The 17,531-nt window shown below is 43.2% G+C and overlaps 1 protein-coding gene across 1 annotated transcript in view; it reads right to left on the reverse strand.

The window, feature by feature from the left end:
• Nucleotides 1-421: 421 nt before the first annotated feature.
• LOC136825522 (mitochondrial pyruvate carrier 2-like) overlaps nucleotides 422-17,531 on the reverse strand; it is a 56,423-nt gene continuing 39,313 nt past the window's right edge. The window contains exon 5 of the mRNA XM_067082096.1: nucleotides 422-1,739. Coding sequence (XP_066938197.1) covers nucleotides 1,703-1,739 — 37 coding nt within the window. The 3' untranslated portion in view covers nucleotides 422-1,702. The remainder of the gene's footprint in view (nucleotides 1,740-17,531) is intronic.

Below are 17,531 nucleotides of genomic sequence, written 5' to 3' on the forward strand. Positions count from 1 at the left end.
AAATGTTTGAATCATACCTGTTGAAGAACAGGTAAACTAGACAGTCATCCAGGTCCGACAAGTGATCTTTTTACTTTTAATGCCAACCACATATAGCTAACTTCAACAATAAGTAAAGTATGTCCCAAATAATATTCTCAATTATTATTGTTGTAATATCTTGTTACTTCCATCGTACTGCATTTCCTAAACTGCCCCAAACCTTTTCTGTAGTTCTATAAAGTACAATACAATTGCCTGTAATTTTTACTCAAGATAATTGTAAAACTGATGTGAGCATGCCACAAAGCTGAAATTATGAATTGCCTGAAGATATGGCTTAAAAGTATCGGAATTCTGTCTTACTCAGCAAATAGTCTTAAATCTTCACACATCAGTCACAAAAACACAAAACATTATGGGGAAAATAATTAGAGCTATATCAAAATACCTGTATTCATTATTCAATGTTAGGTAGAATAGAACAAATCACAGTAATTTACAAGTTAGCATATTTGCTTATTAGAGCAAAATACACAAGATCTCCCATAGGTTATGAGAAAATTATATTAACACTTAAGCATCCTTACCTGTTAACATGAACTTTAACTATGATGAGAGGAAACTGTGATTCACAATGAGAAATGGCTTCCAGTCTTGTGAATAACACTACTATGTACTTTCAGGGAAACGAGCACCCATACAAAAACAGCACAGAATGAATCTCATCCCCCTGCACAAAAAAGTCGTTCAAGATAAAGAAATACTAAAGACGTTTAATGTATAATGTCTAATTTATAATGGTGATGTTAAATCATATTAGTCACAAGTACAATGATTAGCACCTATAAACCAGTTTAGCAGGACCTAAAATTTAAATACAAATTCTGATGTGTACACAACCTTAGCTGAGCTATTAATATGATGAAACTCAACATAAAAAACTTGTGCTTATGTTCACTTAACACTTGTTTCCTTTGAAGTAGTCAATGTTCATTCTTAAAAGCTGACAACCGAGAAATTAATTCTTTTATATTTATACAAACCATCAGGATATGTCGACATATCTTTGAGGATTGCAGTTTTCAACTTCCAAGCAATAAAATTTATATGGGCTTTAGGAAGTTAGGAACACTCCTCACTGAATCTTTTAACTTGCCATACCTAATATGTATGATAAGTAGTGACAGTCGCTGAGGATGAATACTTTAGCTTTCAATTACTGTACTCCAACATTCAAACAAGAAATACAGCACAAGATTTACGTGAAAAATTGTGTAAAAATTTACTGTATGATGCACTAGAGCAAAATACACCAGATCTTCCATAAGTTATGTAACTAAAATTCATTAAAATTTTACAAGTGAATTACCGTATATGAACATGTCCATAAACTAATTTTTAAAATAATACATCAAGTAAAACTCTAATTTGACTTAGTTTCTTAAGAAGGAATACCTCCTAACAAAATGGTGTATTGGTAAGTATAAAAATAATAGAATATTTCACTATTTTTAAAAACATACAGCATAAACAGAAGTAAGATTATGAAGTTTTGTCATTAAAAATCTTTTGAATATTGATATTTACCATAACACACCACTTCGATATCCAGGATATTTACAGTGTTACAATAAAAAAAAATATCTAACAATATATTCAACAGACTCAATTCCTTATAATTCCTCTCATTAAGCCTACAGTTATGGTAAGCATGTTTCCTCTAGGAAGACTCTGCCTTCTTTTTGCTCTGTTCGTACCTATAAACAAAAATATATAATTAAAATATCAAACTTACATTGATAGTACATTAAAAGTTTCCTGTACACATATGCAAGTCATAAAATAGGCAAACTGCAGGTTATGATAATTTCTTGTAATCACATAAAACAAAAAATGTTGGCACAAAGAATCAAGTAATTTGGCATTTCAAGATACAATACATATCAAAAACTCTCCTAACAAATAGAACTACAGTACTGTTAATCTGTTATTAGTGAATACAGATGGGGACACTAGAAATTTAAGCGGGTATGGTTACCTCATATACATAACCTATGACCCAAATTAATTTCAAGAGGAAACAAGTAAAAAATGCACCAAAGTTTCTTAGGTGCAATTGAGTTTTCTGTACAGCGTATAACGCTGTATGAAACTTTCAGCCATGGCCCATGAAACTCAGCCATAGTCCGGTGGTGGTCTATGTTGTTGGTACCTATAACGGTGCCAGAAGTATGATTATGGCTAACTTTAAACCCTAAATAAAATAAAAACTACTGAGTCTAGAGGGTTGCAGTTTGGTATGTTTAATGACTGGAGGGTGGATGCTCAACATACCAATTCGCAGCCCTCTAGCCTCAGTAGTTTTTAAGATCTGAGGGTGGACAGAAAAAGTTCAGACAGACAAAGCCGGCACAACAGTTTTCTTTTACAGAAAGCTAAAACACTGGGGTTCACAGACTGCAATTTCATTACAGATGCAATCCACTTTATCTACCAATTAAAATTAATAAAAATAATGATTTCTGGATCGGGGTCCCGTGTCACCCGGTGAAATAGTCCATTCAGCACTTATTTCTAGGTAATTCCGTTGCTAGATACCAGAGAAAGCTAAATGAAATGCTGGAGTTACTACCCCCAGAGCGAGCTCCACTAGATGGAGTCGTGTATGGAAAAGGGTGAACTACAAAAACACGGAACCTTATCCTATAGAGATTCCCAATGTCAAAAGTCCCAACGAGAGAGGTGCCGATACAAGCCCATGCACTACTTGTGGACTGTATACAAGGCAACACTAGCCGCATTCCATTTTAGCACGTTTTTTCGTTCACACGTAATTTCGTTGTGATCCTTATTTTGTGCTCTATTTTGGATTTTTTATGGCATCCTCGCAAGGTTCTTCTTCAATTACTTGAGTACCAGTGTTTTGTTGTTTTTAGGCGATTGAGGCTTCTTATTTCCCTTTAGTTTAATAATTAAAGGAATTTATAACGCCCGTCTCGATCTCCTCTCACGTCGTCTCTTGACCTCTCTTGGTCTTGGAGCGGCATATTTGTTTTGTGTTTTTTATTTGTATCCCTTTTTATTTGGGATGTTTTACTATTAATGATCCCCAACTTTAGTGGGTTTGATTAATTTTTGTTTGTTCTGTACCCATTTACTCGATGAAGTGCTGTTTAGCGTTTAGGCTACTGAGCTACCCCCTCGGGCCCATTCGCTTTTATCATGGCTTCATTACGAGTGATTTTTATTACGGAAGTGATGTTTAGCGTTTAGGCTACGAGCTACCCACTCGGGCCCATTGCCTTTATCATGGCTTCATTACGGGAGTGATGTTTAGCGTTTAGGCTCTGAAAGCTACCCCCTCGGGCCCATTCGCTTTTTATCGTGGCTTCATTACGAGAAATGTTGTTGAGCGTTTGACTCACGAGTTTCCCCCTCAAGCCCATTCGCTATTATCATGGCCTCATTATGCTTTATTTTTGTCACTCACTTCTCTTAGCCTTTTGGGATCTTATTTTCATTGGTACTGTTACAGTTTTTACTTTGTTTTTATAATTTTGTTTATTTTGTGAATTTTGTGTTCCCTTCCTGGTCAAGTGCTGTCTTGCTGTTTAGGCTACGTGGTTTCCCCTGGGCCTATTAAGCTTCTTATTTTGGCTTTATTTTGCCTTGTTTTAGACTCACTTCTCTAAGTGTATGGGAACATGATTTTCATTGTTACATTTAATTTTTGACCTTGTGCTTGGATGCTTTTGAATTTTGTTAATTTTGGGATACTTTCATTTAACTGGAGGTCGGTCATGTCCCTTCACGTCCATGTTGTGTTGGGCCTGCCTATCCTCCTACATGTACCTTATAGACAATTTTTGTTTTATTATGATTTTTTTTTGAGTTATTGGTTAGCCTTTACCCCTCTCCTAGGCTTCCTTCCTTTACATCGCCTCAGTTAGGTTAGCCTAGGGGTTGGCTGTAACACTTTTTCCCTTCGGGGAAAAATTCGTTAAGGAGGGGACGATCTCGATCTGTACGTATGAGTTTCATGTCGGTGATCTCGTTCTGTACATGTGTGTTTTATGTCTGGTGCTTCCCTTTGTTTGGTTTTGACTTGGATATATTGCCTACGTCCACCCTCTCCCTGTTTCGGCTTTTCACTTAGGCTAATGTTCCTAATAAGTTAAGCTGGAATAGCGAGGGTTTACCTCGTAGCCTATCCTAGTTCAATCCTTCTTTGGGTTGCTTACCAATGGTGACCGGGAGTGCTCTCCCACTCCTGTTCACACTTCTTTTACCGACTATATATATGTTATTTTGTGGTTTCGAGAGTCCCCTTCTCTCCCTTTTATCCTTTGCTCTCTCTCTCCCCTTGGTTTGTTTTCAAAGTTTGTTAACTTTCCAAGGCTTGAGAGCAATTTATCCTTATTTTATGTGTAGCCTAAATCCCCTCCTCTGCATTGATTGATTGTCCTTCGGTGTGTCTGAGTTGGCACTCCACCTGGACCTGGAGGTGACCAGGAGTGCTCTCCCCACTCCTGTTCACACTCCTTTTATCTTTCATTGCTCTCCTGGCCGTAGAGGTTTTTGCCCTTCCTCTCTTTTCTCTCGCTCTTGTCGTGCAACACAGCTTACATAGCGAGGGGATCTATGAGAATCTCTGGGCGCCCGGGAGTGCTGTCCCACCCTGGTCGCTGCTTTGGGTTACCAACCTCCTGGCCTATCCTTCCCCCTTCCTTTTACGTCGACTATTTCCCTTAGAAGCGTGGTGCTTCCTACATGTTCGCACCTCACTGTTGGGATCTCATACGAGGCCAGTTAGTGTTCTCCACCTAACTGTCTTCTGTTTTTATTTACTTTCGGCGTTCCCCCTCCTTTTTGCTACTACCTGTTCGGTGTTTCGTTATCTTGTTGGGCGCTCTCCTTGCTTACTGCTACGGCGGTTTTAGTGTTTAGCGGTCGGCGTTTATTCCCCACCGCTATCACCGTTCAGGATATCCTCCTCCGGGGTTTTCCTCTCTTGGCTCGGAGTGCGCCCACTTCCGAACAGTTCATAACCTTCCCACATTTTGTTCAAACATGATAAAACATGGTCACGCCCGAATGTTCCGTTGACTCTGTTTTTATGTCTATGAGTTTTGTCCTGTTAGGCGGTTTTCTCTCCGGTTTTCTCCGGGGTTTTCCTGGTCTGACTAGGCTATGGCTGCTACAGTACTCTGCCCGGCATCCGTTCCAGCATGCCCTTTTCTTATACGTTTTCAGCTGGTTTTGTCAAGTGCAGGAATGCTCCGCTATCCTACAACAAACCAGCGGTCACGGAGTCTATAGCTCCCATTCCGGTGCGCAGTCTGTTTTGGATTTATAGTTTGGCACGGAAGGTTGTGAAATGCGCTATGCTCTCCTCGAGCAGGCTTCTTGATGAACCCGTAGGTTTTATATATACCTGTCGGTTTCGTCTCCACCAAACTCCGCCTCATGTGACTTATTCTTGACTCGGAAGGTTGTAAAATACGCTATGCTCTCTCCGAGCAGGCTACTTGATGAATCCGTAGGTTTTATTTACACCAGTCGGTTTTATTGCCGCCAAACGCCGCCTCCTTTGGCTTATTATTAGTCGTTTGGCACCCGGCAGATTGCGTTATGCGCTATGCTCTCCCGAGCAGGCTACCTGATGAATCCGTAGGTTTCATATATACCTGTCGGTTTTACCTCCGTCAAGCTCCGCCTCATGTGGCTTATTAATAGTCGCTCTTTTCGAACTCCGTCTCGGGCGGGATTCTCGTTAACTCGGTAGGTTTCATATAAACCTATCGGTTCTCCCTCTTGTGGCTTATTAATAATTAATCTTTCGGTGTTTGGGCTCTCTCCGGTGAGATTCTCGGTGGATCGGTAGGTTTCATATTCGCCTCCTCGATTTCCTCCGCCAAACTCCGTTCGGTTAGAGATTCTTGGTAAATTGGTAGGTTTCATATACACCTATCGGTTTTTCCTTTGCCAAACTCCGTCTTATATAACTTATTGATAGTTGTTCCTCCGGTGTCTGGGGTCCTATTTTTTCCCCCTCCTGGAGGCCGGAGTTCCCAAGTCTCGTAACTCTTCGCCTTCAAGTTAATTGTTTACGGAGAGTTTTCTGAAGACGTGTCCAGCGGCCTTCTGTCTCGTTCTCGGACCTGTGAACATCGTCCTGGAGCGATAAGTAGGTGCGGGAATAATTGAGACAAACCTTTTCCGCTTAGCTCGGAATTAAGTGAGGCAAACTTTTCCTTTAGGGGATTTTGTTACCTTCTCATCCCTTTTCGACGGTTCCTGGTCTACCGTCCCTAAGGTGAAGTCAGTAAAAAAAAAAAAAAAAAAAAAAAAAAACACACACCCTTTTTAAACCAAGAAGACCCGCTCGGGGCCCCCTCAGGACGTCTCGGATCTCTAATCCGGTGCCATCTGAGTTTGGCCTCGTCTTCTGGAAAGGGACACGGCCCAAGCAAAGCAAGGCGGTTACCCCCTCCTTCCTTTGTTGAAAACTCTTTTACGGGTCTCCTTATAAGGAGCTCGTTATGAGGGTCATTGTCAACCTATTAAACTAACTATCTATCGTCATGGTCCATGCCTTCCCTTTCCCAGGAGCTTAAATCCCAAGAGATTAATCTCAAGACTCATTGTCAATGGATCACCTGTTAAGTCCTGCTCCGTTCTGGAATTCTATCGTTCGGACATCTCCACCTCTTTTCCCCTCCAGTCTGGGGAATCTTGGCGCCTAACCCTTTATGCTTCCCAGCATGAAGGCACCCTCCTATCGGGGGTGTGGGCACACGGAGGAGGTTGGTGGAAGGGCATTTCTTCCCTTCGGTCTGGTATCCTCTTATCCGGGTTTTACCAGACTGTCAGAACAGGCATGGCATCTGTCTGGCAGGATCCATAAGTGAGCCCTCAGCTAGGGGCTGGACACATCGTCTCCTGAGGACTCTAACGGAGTGGCAGGCGGAGAATTCCAGTTCACGCTCCAGCTGTGGGGTCTTACCGTGCTCTCTTTGAGAGCCCTGTTTCTTAACCCCTTGTGCTCGAATGTAGCCCCTCTTATCAACAGGCTTGTTTTGAAAATGTATCGCTGAGGCATTTCCAGGAGACAGATATCACAGATACATTCACAGTGAATCTTCTAACCCTGGACTACGCTTCTAATTTATTCAGCGTACAGCTCCCTAAGCTTCGAGTCAATTTTCGGAAGCTGAAACATTGGGTGTAAAAGTCAGGCTTGCCCATTCCGTGGCCTGAAAACACATTTTTGAGCTGAAAAATCTTATGAACAGTTTCACCTGGAGAATTAATCTTTTCCCCAGGTGGGCGTTATTCTGACCCGTCTGGGGCTACTAATGTTACCCAGAGCCCCGTTCTCATGGGTGTCTACCCTCGAGCAGAAACGGTCTGATCTTGCGGGACCTGTCCCAAGTCCGGCAAGAAGTTCATGTAGTTCAAGAGCCCCCTGCTCAGGCGGTGGTGCAGGCTCTTCAGGTATCTGCCCCTAGGCAGCCGTCAGCTCTCACTCCCAGCCTCCACTTCGATGTGTGCGGTTCAGCCAACACATCAGCCCCTTGTAACTCCCCCGTGTGTCTCTGCCTCCCCATGTGCCTCCGCTGGAGTTTTCTTTGCTTCATACGAAAACCTAAGGAAAGAATTTTCACTAGACATTTGGCCAGAGGCTCTGACCCTCGGGGTTATCATAGGAGCAGGGATGCATCCTACTCCTCTCCGAGAAATTGGGAAGGCATTACGCTCACGGGAGGCAATCAAGCCTCCTCCCTGTAGTATTTCTCATATGGGTGGGAGGCTGTACCATTTTTGGGGCCACTGGAACTTCAGTTCCTGGGCCCAGAGTATAGTTATCAGGCCCGGGGTGGAGCTGGACTGTTGTCCCCTCCCCAATCAGGTTCAATCAGCCTCCGGCCAGAGTTCTGGGGGTCTTTGTGAATGGCCTGTCAGGCTTTTTCAGTCTGCCAAGGAAGTTCCCTTCCACTGGAAAAATTTTCCGGCGTGTCCCGTTTGTTTTCCTTATTCATGCGGCAAGTCTTGGTTGCTTACAGTCTTGTGGGTTCGGATCCTACTGCTCCGTGGAGCCGTAACCACCTCTATAGACCTTTCCACGCTTCCTTTCACATCTTGGTTGCAGAAAGGTCCTATCCCTTCTTGGGATTCAAACTCGGGAGCAGGCGTGCCCCTTCAGGTTCATGCCCTCCTCAATGCGGCTCCAGAGTCTTTGCCAGTTTGAACAATACCGTAGTTCAACAGCTCCGGTATTAGGAGGCTATGCTAGCTGCATATCTAGTTGCCTGGCTCATTTGGGCACCCAGCGTCGGGAATTGCCTGAGGGCGCGGTCATTATAATCGGTTTCTAGGGTCTTTGGGCTTCTAAGTAACCAGGAAGGAATCCCACCTGATTCAGGAGGGTAGCCTTCCGTAGTTATGAATCCAGTGGAAGTGGAAAGAGATAGCAAAGGGCATCTTATCATTTCATCATCTCAAGCATACCTCTCCCCGTGCCCAAGAAAAGGTCCTGGGTTTTCTCCAGTTTGCTTCAGTGATGGTTCTCCTTCTGAAGTCAAAGCTGGAGTTTATGACAGAGGGGTATGGTGGAGTCAGGGACGTGTCTCCTGATTCCTCCTGTTTGAATAGTGGCCTCCGGCCTTGCACAACTGTCAAGTGCTTAAGGATAAAAGTCAGTTCCTCTCCAGCTTTCCCCTCCGGCCTCAGTATTCCACACCGTCACCTCTCTGGGCGGGTGAGGTGGATATTTTTGGCCCAATGAAGTACATGGTACTTAGTCGGTCACGTTCGGCAGTTCCATATCAACGCTTTGGAGGGCTGTGACAGTCTTCCTGTCCTTGGAAACTTCTTCCCCCAAGAGGTTTCCTTTTAGGCTGGTTCTGAACAAAACAGCAATAGTGCGCTGCGTAAACAAGTGGTTTTGGACTCGAAGTTGCTTCGTTCAGGTTATGGTTCATTCTTCTCCATAACCAACAGACACAAGGTGCCTCTGTCTACCACCCTTTCGTAGGGGTCCAAAAGGTCACTGCTTTTTCCCTATCCAGGGCCTCCCCTGGTGTCGGAATAGTCCTTAGGCGGAGCGTCATTCAGGTAGTCTTGTGACCTTTTCCTGGGCCTGGAAGTAGGTCTGTTTGCAACCCAATTCAGCCACAAACTATCAAGCTGTCCCGTCTGGTATAAACTCAGCCTGCGTCAGCCCCTCAAACTCTGATGTCCTGGCTTTGTGGTCTTTGTGAATCTTACAGTTTAGGAGGAAACTGATATTGGTCCTGTTATTACTGTTTTCCTGAAATCAGTTAAGGGATCCTACTCTACTGCAGTATGGTTCTGCAGTTAAGTAACTAGCACTCTTCACATAGTTTTGAAGCTACAGTACTGATGCGGCCGCATTGGCCTCGAGGAAAGTGTTTTGTTGGAGCCAGACTCACAGGCCCTTAACTTTCATCCCTAAGGTCTGTGTTCGTCTAAGAACAGTACTCCGTCCACATTCGGTTTCCTGGTCTTTGAGTAATGTATCGGAGTTAGCCAATGTAACCAACAATCATCTTGTTCTTATCTTTCCTTGTTAAGGAAGTCCCAAAAATTTTTAATCAGCTTAGCTTCTAGTGTTAGTTTTCCTGTACTGTCTGCCCTGTCTGGCAGAACCAATCAGTTTGGTTTGTCTGGCGGAACCAATCAGTTTGGTTTCCCCTCATCAGGGGTAGTGTTGTGAATTCCTCACCCTAACTTTCTATCTACAATTGAAGGTCCTCATTTTGGTGGTCACCTTGGAAAGTACTCCCCTTTTACAAGGTCTGTTTCTGTGTCCAGTTTTCTCCTTGCAGGCTTTTTAGACAGGACCCTGCAATTTTGTCAGGTCCTCTCCTTTAAAAAAGGGGGGGGCACTGTCATTGGGTCTGCTATTAGGCAGGAAGTATTTTCTTAATACAAGCCTATTCAGGTGCTATTCTAAGCTCATGATCTTAGACGGTGACCACTTACATTATTTTCATTACATGAACTTAGAGGACCTTACTTATGTTCAGGGTAGAATTCTCCTAGTTTTCAACGTTTCTATTTAAGTCTTTAATAGCATAAGAATGATGTTTATTTCTCTGTTACTATTTCACGGGTGACACGGGACCCGATCCAGAAAAAGGATTTTGACAAAGGAAAATCTATTTCTGGAGGGGGCCCGTGTCACCCGGGTGACCCACCCTGTTTTTCATTCTCTCCCTCCCTTGATAAACTTCATTCTAGTGAGGTGGGTGCTAACATGGAATGCGGCTAGTGTTGCCTTGTATACAGTCCATGAGTAGTGCATGGGCTTGTATCGGCACCTCTCTCGTTGGGACTTTTGACATTGGGAATCTCTATAGGATAAGGTTCCGTGTTTTTGTAGTTCACCCTTTTCCATACACGACTCCATCTAGTGGAGCTCGCTCTGGGGGTAGTAACTCCAGCATTTCATTTAGCTTTCTCTGGTATCTAGCAACGGAATTACCTAGAAATAAGTGCTGAATGGACTATTTCACCGGGTGACACGGGCCCCTCTCCAGAAATAGATTTTTCCTTTGTCAAAATCCTTTTTTTATGATTAAATAAATTTTTTAGGTACTAACCCTCTATCATTAGCTTTATCTGCGGCTACTTGGTGTAGGTTCAACAAGTGTTAAAATTGAAAGAATCGTTAACAAATGCTCCCAGTAGTCAGCCTCACCTTTGGAGGGTGAGGTAAGACAGCAAAAGATTTGGCTGTCATTCTTCTTTTAACCTCTTACAAAGGGAGGAGGGAGGGATCTCAATGATAAGAGGGACAGTATCTAAAAAATTTATCTTATCATAAAAATGACATTTTTATAATAAAATAAAGTTTTATATATACTTACCCAGTAATTATATAGCTTTTAGTTTCTTTTAACTGCCAGCTTAAAACTTTGAAATTGTAGGTCACACTAGTTTGTTTTGGTTATGATGATGTGCCCCGCCCACTTTCAGGGGAAGAATCACAATTTAAAAAAGAGCTTCAATTCGTTTATGCCCTTATGTCCAAGTGAGGGCAGGAATAAGAACTCGATCATGTAATTATTGGGTAAGTATATATAAAACTTATTTTATTATAAAAATGTCATTTTTATATAAGTAACTTACCCGGTAATTACATAGCTGATTCCCACATTGAATGGAGGTGGGAAGGTTGGACGTATCTACCCCAAAACATTATTAATAGTAATGAGTTTGAGAATAGAAATTTGCTAACACTAAACCAATGTTGTTGAACCCTACCTGATAAGAGAGCTGCTACAGGTAAATGCTGCCTCTGGTTGGCGCTCATCTTATCCAGTAGAGGCGAGGCGGTAAAGCCTTGAGGGCCTACTACTACAGTGGGTGCTTTGTATCGATGAACTAATTTCCAACAGCTACCAAAGAACACAAGATGGCCCTAAAAGGTGCAGTACCACACACAATAACCAGAATAAATATGGTCAATATAACCACCAAAACGTAATTAAAAACACCAATACCCAACCATTAAAATACCAAAGGACTGGAGGGTACTCCACGTACATAGTACTCCCAGGCTCCCCAAAAAACTTAACACCCTAAGCAAGGCGAAGAGATTAAAGAAAGGACATTGCTTTCTACGTTTCCTCCCCCAACACATGCCAGCCACGTAAAACAGACCCAAGGTACTGCACTGGTCGTAAATAGTTTTGATATCCCTTAAGTAATGAGATTCAAATACTGACTTGCACTTCCAAAACGTCGATTGCACAATTGACGTGAGGGATAAATTGCGCTTAAACGCCAAAGACGTAGCTACCACTCTTATCTCCTGGGCTTTTACCCTGCATGAGGAAAGAGTGTTTTCGCTAACCATGGACTGAGCTTCTGAAATCAAGTCCCTGACGAAGAACGCCAGGGCATTCTTAGACAGAGGCCGAGAGGGATATTTCACAGAACACCAAAGGTTCCTTGATGTACCACGAACAGTCTTTGTTCTGTGAAGATAAAACTGAAGGGCCTTTACCGGACAGAGAGCTCTTTCTTCTTCAGATGGGCCTACTATCTCAGTCAAGCTCTTAATCGTAAAAGAACGAGGCCATGGATTCGATGGTGATTTGTTCTTGGCTAAAAATCCTAGGGAAAAGGAGCAAACTGCATTCCCCTGAGAAAGTCCGACATTTTTGTCCAAGGCATGGATTTCACTGGACCTTTTGGCAGTGGCCAAGGCTACCAGAAAAAGTTTTTCTAGTAATATGCCTTAAGGAGACAGACTGCATGGGCTTAAAATGTGAACTGGTCAGGCACTTAATTACTGTCTAAATTCCAGGACAGCAAAGGTTTTTCTGTAAGTTTCGTGGTATCAAAGGACTTAATGAGATCGGACAAATCCTGGTTAGACGATAAGTCCAATTCCTTTGTGGCAGAAAACCGAGCTAAGCATTGCTCTGTAGCCCTTAATGGTAGAGGTGGAAAGTCCTTTAGTGGAGTGTAAGAACAGTAGAATGTCCGCTATTTCTGTTACAGAGGTACTAGAAGGGGACACATTATTTCGTCTGCAACATGACCTCAAGATACACCACTCAGCCTGGTAGACTTTATCTGATGACTGCCTTCTGCACTTAGCAATCGCGTCCGCAGCCGCTCTTGAAAAGTCCTTCTTTTGGAGCTGTCGCTTAACATTTTGCATCCTGTTAGGGCCAGAGAAGACAGGTTTTGGTGGAACCGTCGGAAGTGAGGCTGCCTGAGAAGTTGTTGCTTCTGTGGCAGCAGTCTCGGGAAGTCCGCAAGAAGTTCCAGCAGATCTGGGGTCCACTCTTTTGTTGGCCAGAAGGGCTATCAAAATCATGGACAGGTTTTGATGAGACCAGAAATTTGTTGAGGACTTGTCTCACCAAACTGAAAGGGGGGAAAGGCATACAGATCTTTACCCAACCAGTCCCGCAACACTGTATCGGTCGCCCATGCTAAGGGATCTAGCACTGGTGAGCAGAAGAGAGGAAGTCGTGATTCCTGGAGGACACGAGTAGTGATATGTTAGTCGATCTTTGTATATCTGGTTTTTTGTTAAATAAATTTAATTTTGTGAGAGCTTCCACAGATCCAGACAAACCAACGGGTCTAATGTCCATTCTGTGGGAAGGATCTGTTTCTGATGGCTCAATTCGTCTGCCAGAACACTGAGTTTCCCTTGGATAAAGCGTGTTATCACTTGAGTGTTGTTCTGGTGTAACCTGAGAAGAAGAACCCTTGCAGTTTCGTACAGGGAGAAATAGTAAAAACCTAATCCCGTTTGTAACACATAAGGGGAAGACTAGGAGAAATCTCCCCTGCCACAACTATGGGTGCTAGTGTATGGCAGTCTTCCTGCTGGATATAGATGGCCTTCAAGTAGTTACAAGTGAACACAATAGTTATGCCTCCACTGTGCCGACAAAACTGGACAGGTGCTGATGAAAACTAATCGATGGAGCTGTTGCTCTGACATCGTGCAGTTTCACCTTTCAGGATCAAGGATTAATAAAGAAAACCATGGCAACTTAGACCTAGGAACCTAAGGATTCTTGATGGTGCCAAATAGATTCCTATGGTGCTTCCTTAATGGTTAAGATGGAATGTATACATCCCTATAGCCCTATCAGGGCATCAAAGAAGCTCATCTTCCTCAGGAGTCAGTCTCTAAAGCAGGGATAGATAAAACTCTTGGAAGAGGTTTGGTCTTGACATCATCTTTGCATGAAAGGATGCAAAAAAAGAAGATAGTTCTTCTCCAGTACGTGAACACCCTACTAATGAATATATGGCATGTAACCCACTTACTCTTTTGGCTGAAGCCAGGGCTACCAGAAAGAGTGTTCTATGAAAGAGCCTTGAGAGAAGCCTCTCTCTGGGGTAGAAAGGAGGGCCACTAAGGAAGTCTTAAGTCAATGACTACATTCCATAAAGCAGCTTAGCAGAACCTTCAGCATTCCACCTGAAAAGCGTAAACAGTTTCGCCTAAGTTAGCATGGATTTATAGCCTTGATGGAAGAAACAGACAATCTTTTGGCATCTCTCAAGAACTGCAGCCCCTTATACATTGTTAATATTGCTAAGAGATTCACAATTTCATGAAAAACAACCTGTGTAATAAAAATCCACTATTATATAGTAAATATATTACTATGTAAAATAAACAAAGACTTTCAAACACTTGAACAGTGTTCCTCATCAGTGCTACCATTAAAATGTAAAATGAGGGTAGTTTTCTTATGAATAGTTTTTAAAAAATGGGGGTGGGGCGAGAAGATAACAGCCCATCACAGAAGTGCTGGTTCGGGTGTTGTTATGTTATTTCAAATTCAACAGGCAGTTGTGCCAACCTCCTTGATCTTCAAACTGTTATCTTCTCACCCCACCCCTATTTTTTAAAAACTATTCATAAGAAAACTACCCTCACTTTACATTTTAACGTTAGCACTGATGAGGAACACTGTTCAAGTGTTCGAAAGTCTTTGCTTATTTTACATAGTAATATATCTACTATCTAATTGCGGATTTTTATTACACACATTGTTAATATTGTTGTGAAGACAGGGACTGCCCCTGAACTTGCACCATAATCTATACAGCTACTAGATGACTTATAAAAGTCTCTGGAGCTGAGGAGCTAGACAAGAGTTTCCATGCAGTTAGGTGAGGCATTTTGAAATTTCCGTAAAGCTTCCCTGTCCCCACCTGGCAAAGCAGATGTGTCTATGGCGGTAATGCCTAAGAACTCTATTCATGTGGAAGGACTGGGAGCCAATGCCTCCTCAGCCACCAAAGAGTGAGTAGAAACATGGTGGAGTTCCTGGTAGTCCTCAACCCCAGATTACCCCCTTCAACAGTGAAAACATAGGGAAGGCATACACAAACAGGTTTGTCCAATCTTGAACTATAACATCTATTGCCTAGGCTTGAGAGCCTGGAACTGGTGAGACATGCAGCTGGAGACAATGATTCAGCTTCACTGAAAAGAGATCAAGGAGGGGTTGCCCGAACACTCTCCAAATCGCCTTGCAAACTACAGGGTAAAGATCAATCGCAGGAGATTACCTGTCCTGGCTGACTTGATGTGTCCACCAAACATACAGTCAACCAAGAACCAACTGAGGCAAACGGACAATATTCCCCTCCACTGTCCAAAGGCTAAAGTCCTGGTGATGGCTACCAAGGTTTCCGAATTCATGCCCCTTGCCTTATATGAGCTAGAGAAGGCACGCTGAAGACGGATATTACTTAAATCCCTCCTGGATGGCCAGCCACTCCTTGCAGTTAATGAGAAGACTCGCTTCTACTGGCGACCACACCCTTGAAACGACTGGTTCCCGATAACCTCAACCCCCTCCTCACCCGAGGCAACTAAATATAGTGAGAGGTCTGGGTTCAGGGGCTCTAGGGACTTCCCTGCAAGAAGCAATACTATGGCAATGACCAATGAGGGAAAGGACCTGTCCTTGGCTCCATGGTTACAACTCATGGTTTGGCCAAGTCGCTCTCCATGCCAGTGCAACTGAAGAAGTAACATCCAAACCAAGCACTCGGATCTAACTTCTCCAGAGAAGACAAGTGGCCTAAGTAACACAGTCAGCATTAGCAGGCATACTCCCTGAGGAGGAGAATTCTCCCATGATTAACAACAGACTGTCTACTTGAGCTTGCATATGAAAACCTTGAACAGAACAGAATCAATCACATGACCAGGCAGGTCACTCTTTGTGTAAGTTCCAGGGATGACTTGTGGCATTCTTAGTAAGTCTAGGGCCTTGCCAAACCCAGTACAGGCTCTCTTGCCCTCAGGCCAACCCACTGGACTTCGCAAAGATAATCCAGTCGTCCAGATACAGAAGTAGCTTTACTCATAATAAGTTAAACTTTCATGAAGGGGATAGCACCCTGGTGAAAACTTGGGGTATGGAACTCAGCCCAAAACAAAGAGCTCAACATTGATATGTCTTTCCCCAAACACAGAGAGTAGGCACTCCCTAAAGTTGGTGAATGGGGACACGAGAGTGTGCATCGTTCATGTACCCAGTAATCATCCACTTCCTCCATGACAGTTAAAGACCATGGAGGTTGATTCCATGGAAAAAAGGGGAAACACTTGGCCACAGAGGTTGAGCCTGTTTATGTCTACGACTGTCCTCTGACCTCCCATCCCCTGGCACTGGAAATAGTCTGTGTAAAAAGCCTAGCAAAATAGCTGGTACTTCCTCTAATGCTGCTGTCTCTAATGGAGAAAAGACTTCCTAACCAACACCTGTCTCTTCTCTAGGTTTCTCTGTTAAGAGCTGGTTGAAGAGGCAGTGAATTCCTGAAAGGAATGCAATAACTTTCCCAAAGAACTTCCCTAGTGTGTCTATAACTAAGTGTTCCCACACTTGAGTGACATGGCCCAACCAGCACACGAGGGCTCGATGAGCTAATCAGACTAAGGAATCTTGATATTAGTGGAGGAAATGCACATCCCCCTTTGGCAGAATGAAATCTGGTTCCTTGCTGCCAAAAGGACACTTCTTCCTTCCTGGAGAAAAGTACTATTTCACTCTTCTTTGTCTCCTTTCCTGTCCCTGCAGCTATAGAAACGGATAGCTTGTAGTCTATTACTTCCCAAAAGGATAAGCTGAAATCAATCACTATTGCCTAACGAGGGAAACTAGAGGAACCAACCGAGAGCATAGCTGCTTTCCCATGTGAACCTGAAGTTGCTAGTGACATGAGCCAGTTCACCTATTATTTAAAAAAATAACATCTTGCTATGGAAACAAAAACCTTTAGGGTTTAACAAAGAATCCCTGGCCCAAGGAGGAAGTCCACCAAACTCCCTCAAACACAGCAGTGTCCTGTACAATTCACTAAGGGGTATAGCTTTGATGGTGTCAACCAAGTTTAATACATATTCTCAGCCTCTTGAATCAAGAATGAGGCTTAGCAGACACAACTGTGCCTTTCTTGGCTGGAAAAACATGGACCATAACAGGTGTATCAAGAGAGGGGAAAAAATCCCTGCTCAATACACCATAGTCTTCCTAGCAGACAGCAAGGGAGACAAGAGAGAGGACTTTCAAAAAGGAGACTCTCTTTAGCCCAACATTTGCCATAAGTCAAGTTTCCCAAGTACAGAAACTGATAGCTTAAAGGAAGGACTGCAGATATCTGTCTAAGCACAACTGAACCAATTCCTTAAAACTGAGGGGATAGACTAAATGCTCCTCTCCCTGATAGGAGATAGGACTCGCTAATGGCTGTGCGGACTCGCTAATGCCCGTGCAGAATTGCTGAAACCCGTGCAGACTTGCTGTCGGCCATGTGGACTGACTGACAACTGTGCAGACTCGCAGAGAACTGTGCGGACTCCCTGACACCTCATGTAAACTCGATAACGCCTTCGCGGCTTCGAAAGCACCTAATGCAGACTGAAGACATATGTGGAACTGTACACAGACTTAACACCTAGCAGAAACTGACAAACTAACGGCAAATGTGACTATCTGGCATGCTTGGCCTAAACTTGAAAA

This window comes from Macrobrachium rosenbergii, chromosome 37 (genome assembly GCF_040412425.1).
Source record: "Macrobrachium rosenbergii isolate ZJJX-2024 chromosome 37, ASM4041242v1, whole genome shotgun sequence".
NCBI lineage: Eukaryota > Metazoa > Arthropoda > Malacostraca > Decapoda > Palaemonidae > Macrobrachium > Macrobrachium rosenbergii.